The sequence below is a fragment of the Dermacentor albipictus genome, unplaced genomic scaffold (assembly GCF_038994185.2).
Source record: "Dermacentor albipictus isolate Rhodes 1998 colony unplaced genomic scaffold, USDA_Dalb.pri_finalv2 scaffold_21, whole genome shotgun sequence".
Classification (NCBI taxonomy): Eukaryota; Metazoa; Arthropoda; class Arachnida; order Ixodida; family Ixodidae; genus Dermacentor; species Dermacentor albipictus.
Genome location: NW_027225575.1, coordinates 4,812,499 through 4,817,201, shown reverse-complemented (window position 1 = coordinate 4,817,201; position 4,703 = coordinate 4,812,499). Strand labels below are relative to the sequence as shown.

The 4,703-nt window shown below is 50.6% G+C and overlaps 1 protein-coding gene across 1 annotated transcript; it reads left to right on the top strand.

The window, feature by feature from the left end:
• Positions 1-256: 256 nt before the first annotated feature.
• On the top strand, positions 257-670 carry LOC139052333 (putative nicotine oxidoreductase). Its single transcript, XM_070529427.1, has one exon. The coding sequence runs from the start codon at positions 257-259 to the stop codon at positions 668-670; it is 414 nt and encodes a 137-aa protein (XP_070385528.1).
• The last annotated feature ends 4,033 nt before the right edge of the window (positions 671-4,703 follow it).

Below are 4,703 nucleotides of genomic sequence, written 5' to 3'. Positions count from 1 at the left end.
GAAGTGGTCATGATAACCAAACCCGGCAAGAAGCTACAGATAGAAAACTTGCGGCCCATTTCGCTAACCTCGTGTTTCGGCAAGCTTTACGAAAGGGTGGTCACCAGAAGAATACAGCGACACCTAGAAGACAACGAACTGTACCCCCACATCATGTTTGGCTTCCGGGCGAACCTGTCTTGCTACACAGGATGTCTTGCTACAAATAAAGGAACAGATCCCTAACAAGATTCCCAAAGCAAGCGAAAACATCATCATGGCCCTAGACCTCAAAGGGGCTTTTGACAATGTCAGCCACGGGGCCATCATGGAAGGGCTAAACAAGACCAACTGCGGCAAGAGAGTCCACGATTACGTGCGGGCATTCTTGTCAAAGGGCGCGGTGACAGTAGGACTCGGAGACCTGCGGAGTGATACCTTTGACAAGCCTAACAAGGGTACCCCGCAGGGCTCGGTCATTTCGCCAATTCTTTTTAACATCGCGATGATCGGGCTAGCCCAGAAACTGAACGAGATCGAGGGCATCCAGCACGCCATGTATGCGGGTGACATCACGGTCTGGGTAAATCAGGGATCATTGGGCCAAAAAGAAGAAAAGCTTCAGAAGGCTGCAACATGCGTCGAACAATTCGTCAAGGAGAGAGGCCTCGCGTGCTCAACCAAGAAATAAGAAATTTTGAGGGTTGGAAGGAACACAACCAAGGAAAAGATAGAAGTGTATCTGGAAGGTCAAGTCATACCAGAGAAGGACATAATACGCATCCTCGGCATGTGGATCCAGAGCAGCAAACGGTGCGGACACATGGTAAGCCCGCTCAAGCAATCGATGGAGCAGGTCAGCAGGATGATCACGAGAGTGTCGCAAAGACGGAGTGGCATGAAGGAGGGGGATACGATCAAGCTGGTCAGGAGCCTGGTGGTCAGCAGGGTCACGTACTTACTCCCGTACCACAGCATGACGCAACAAGAGAGAGAACAAGCCGAGACTCTCATCAGGAAAACATTCAAGACGGCGTTGCATCTGCCCAGAAACACGTCTAAGGACAAGCTACGCAAGCTAGGTATCCACAACACATTTGAAGAGCTCAAGGAGGCACAACTGGGTGCGCAGCTGCACAGGCTCCAGCAGTCAACCACCGGCAGGGCGCTCCTTAAAAGATTAGGCTATAAAAACATAGAAGCAACGAAGGATAGGATGGCTGACATACCAGACTCTTTTCGCCAGACACTGCAAGCTAGCCCCCTACCAAGGAATATGGACCCCAATCTGCATGTGGCCAGAAGACAGGCGCGTGCAGAATACGTAAAAAAACACCTGGCCACTAAAAACAATGTGGTATACACGGATGCAGCCCCATACCCGTGGGACCACAACACCAAAGATCATAGAGTTGCGGCAGTGACCGCGGATCACGTGGGAGAGCTCATAAGCAGCGCAACCCTAAGGAGCTGCACGGTAACAGCGGGGGAAGAAGCAGCTGTGGCTTTAGCAGCGGCGGAGGGTTACCGTAGAAACAGATCCTTGATAATACTAACAGACTCCAAAGAAGCATGAAGAAATTACACGGCCAGTAGAATCAACAAAGGGGCGCTGCGAATCCTGCTCGAGGCAGGGCTTCCGAACGAAAAGATACTGCATACGATTTTCTGGGTGCCGGGTGACACCGGAATAGAGAGTAACCAGAGGGCCGACAGTCTAGCTCGCGAGCTCACATACCGAATGGGACAGTCAATGGACCCGGTTACCGCTATGACGATGGAACCAACGTATGCGGAAATACTAAACCATCACGGAGGCAAAAGGATAATATATCCACCACCCCACTCATCTTTATCACAACACGAAACAGTCGGCTGGTGTAGGCTGCAGACAGGAACATTCTCCAATCTACTCATCCTACATAAAATGTTTCCCAGTCAAAACAGAGACACATGCCCATGGTGTGGGGTCATCCCAACACTATATCACATCACATGGGAGTGCAGAAATAACTTCTCTTTCCACAAAGAAAAAAAAACCCAGTGCGGAACAGTGGGAAGGCCTGCTCACCAGCGACGTGCTCACAGTCCAAAAAGGATTGGTGCAGCACGCTCTCAAAGTGGCCAGGCCCAGCGGTGCTCTGGAATAGGGGCGCCGACCACTCAAGACGACGGCTACTTCAGTAAAACATGAAGACTTCTGTTAGCCGCTGAAAGCTGTAAATAGAGCATTAAAGTTTTTCCTTCCTTCCTTCGTTTTTATGAGATGCGCCAGGCGGCTGTCTATCTTCTTTACGGGAAAGTCCGTTAGCACCTCTTTGGTAACGGCGCCGACGTCCTCCCTCAACTGCGCAGTCCATTGTTCCAGACTCGGTTTATTCTCTTCGTTCACCCTTTCATTTCTGATCTTTCGAAAAGCGTCCCAGTCGACAAACTGGAACTTGTGCAGCTTTTTCTGCCTGATCCGCAGGCTCGTGGATAATATGCAGTGACCACTTCCCATGTCTTCGTAGGTTGGACCAACGTGGTTCTCCGCGTACCGCACGAAGGTCGGGTCCAAGGTCGTGTCTCGACTCGTCGACGTGCCGCACCTAGTGGGGAACGCCGGGTCACTGATCAGCACCAGGTCCATGTTAGCCGCCTCGCTCCAGACACTTTCCCCTTTGTGTCGTAGGGATAGCCCCAGACGTGGTAGGGGGCATTAAAGTGATCGCCAGGGGCGAGCCGCGGGCCAGTCGTACTGCCTTGGTCAGCAGCAGCTTGAATATCTGCATGTTTCAGGTCCTGTAGACGTTTAGGACGAAAAGGCCCTCGATTGTCTATCGCCGCGTTTGGGATGACTCCTAACGTGACGTAGTCTAGCTTCCTTCCCGTCATCTTCAGCTCGTGGTTGACGTGCGTGGTCCTGTTGCTGATGGGGACCGCGACTCCTTTTCCTCCGTCTTCATGTTTGACTTCCGACCCGTAATCAGGCAGTGCGACGTTGCAGGTTAACATTTCTTGTAATAAAATATCGTGTGGTTTCTCCGTGTGGGAGCGAATGAACTGCTGTAGGGGTGTCTTTTTGCGTTGGAAACTCCTGCAGTTCCACTGCCATATTCTAAACTGACTAGTTCGCGTAGCCATCCCCTTTTTGTTTTGTTGAGGGACGCTGTGTAGTTTAGGCAGGCTGTTAACCTTCGCGCACTGTGTAAGAGGTTTGGCGACTTTGGGCCCTAGAGCCGGGACCACCACGTCTTCTAGGTATGTTTCGATCTTAAGTAATCTCTCGTTGGTGCGCTCCTCCATTTCTGCCATGCCACTCTGGAATTGCGTCAGCCTCTCCTTAATATGTTTGATGCTCTCGCCTGGTACGCTAAGCATCTCCCGATTCTCGGACTTGACCCTGGCCGGGGCCTGCTCGTTTATAGCGATGACTCGCTTTTTTGTGGCAGGTTTCTCCTACTCACCGTCCTCGGCCGTGAGGACTTCCATCGGTTGAGGGACGTCTGTCGATTTGTTGCTATTGCTAGCGGGGAGTGGCAGCTTTTTAGCTGTTGCTGAGCCCCCTTTTTTGAACTCCGCCATTTCTGCCAAGAAATTGTCTATCGTTAGCTTTAACTTTTCATTTTCCCACTCTAGCTGAGCTAGCCACTCCTTGTTTACCTCGTTTCGCATTTGCCCTGGTGGTTGCTCGCGTGTTATCTTTTCCTCCGGAGCTCCTCCACGGACTTGATCGGCCCAGGATGTTGAGGGCCTCGTATAGGTGTCGAAGCGCACCTGCGCCCCTCTTAGATCAGCTCACTCCACGTGAGCGAAATGTCGGCGCGCGTACCATATTCGCGGCGCGCGTTTTGTTTCGCTTGTGAATGCGCGGAATGCAACGATGAGCGAGCCTCTCTCCCATGGCTACCTGAAATCAGACGATGAGCTTTTTGAGAGGTCCTTGGCTGCCGTCAATGAGAGGTACGTATGCCGTGCGGACATCAGGAGACCTGAACAAGCCGTCTAAATGTAAGGATGTATCGACTGCTTCCTAATGTTTCGCTCTGCATGTAGATTTATCATTGTAAAACGCAGTAGTAATTCTAACCAGGGACTCAACCTGGCAGGACGACTTGTTTTCAGTTGCGGTTAGTGCTCAACACTAGACAACTGATTCATCTTGATTCGCTTTTCTGAAGATCGGGTTATATATTGTTCTAGTTACCGGTTCAGAGTTCCCCTAGCACCGACTTAATTCGGTTTGAGTGGAGTATTGTGCTGGAGAGGTATTCTGTAGGAGTCCACCTAGTGGACTGTCCATTTCGGCCACCTCTGACTGGCTGAGGCCACTTGTCTCCTCCTCGTTCGTACAGCTGCATCCAATCAGCAATGGCCGAAGTGGACAGTCCACTAGGTGGACTCTTACAGAATAGCCCCCCAGGTTACTGCGACATCACCCGACCTTCAGAAATTATGATAAATGTAAAAATAACTGAACTGTTATTTTTCGGTTTCAGTCATGATTACAACCGCGCATGCAAGGTAACCATGACTACAAAAAAAATGAAAAAATCTGCCCCTGTGCTTTTTACATATTTGCTTTGAATTCAAGACAGAGCTGCGCTTGGACGTTTGTTTTGTATGCATCTGCGTTTTTTTTAATACCGAGAAAGCAATCGTGCGCAACACGAGACACGAATTTCGGTGGGGCTGTACTATGGTGGATAGAACGGCCACCATAGCTATACTCCATGTCGTGA

Bases quoted from the DNA above. Each gene is read 5' to 3' on its own strand.
- LOC139052333 (XM_070529427.1), top strand. From the start codon at position 257: ATGGCCCTAGACCTCAAAGGGGCTTTTGACAATGTCAGCCACGGGGCC.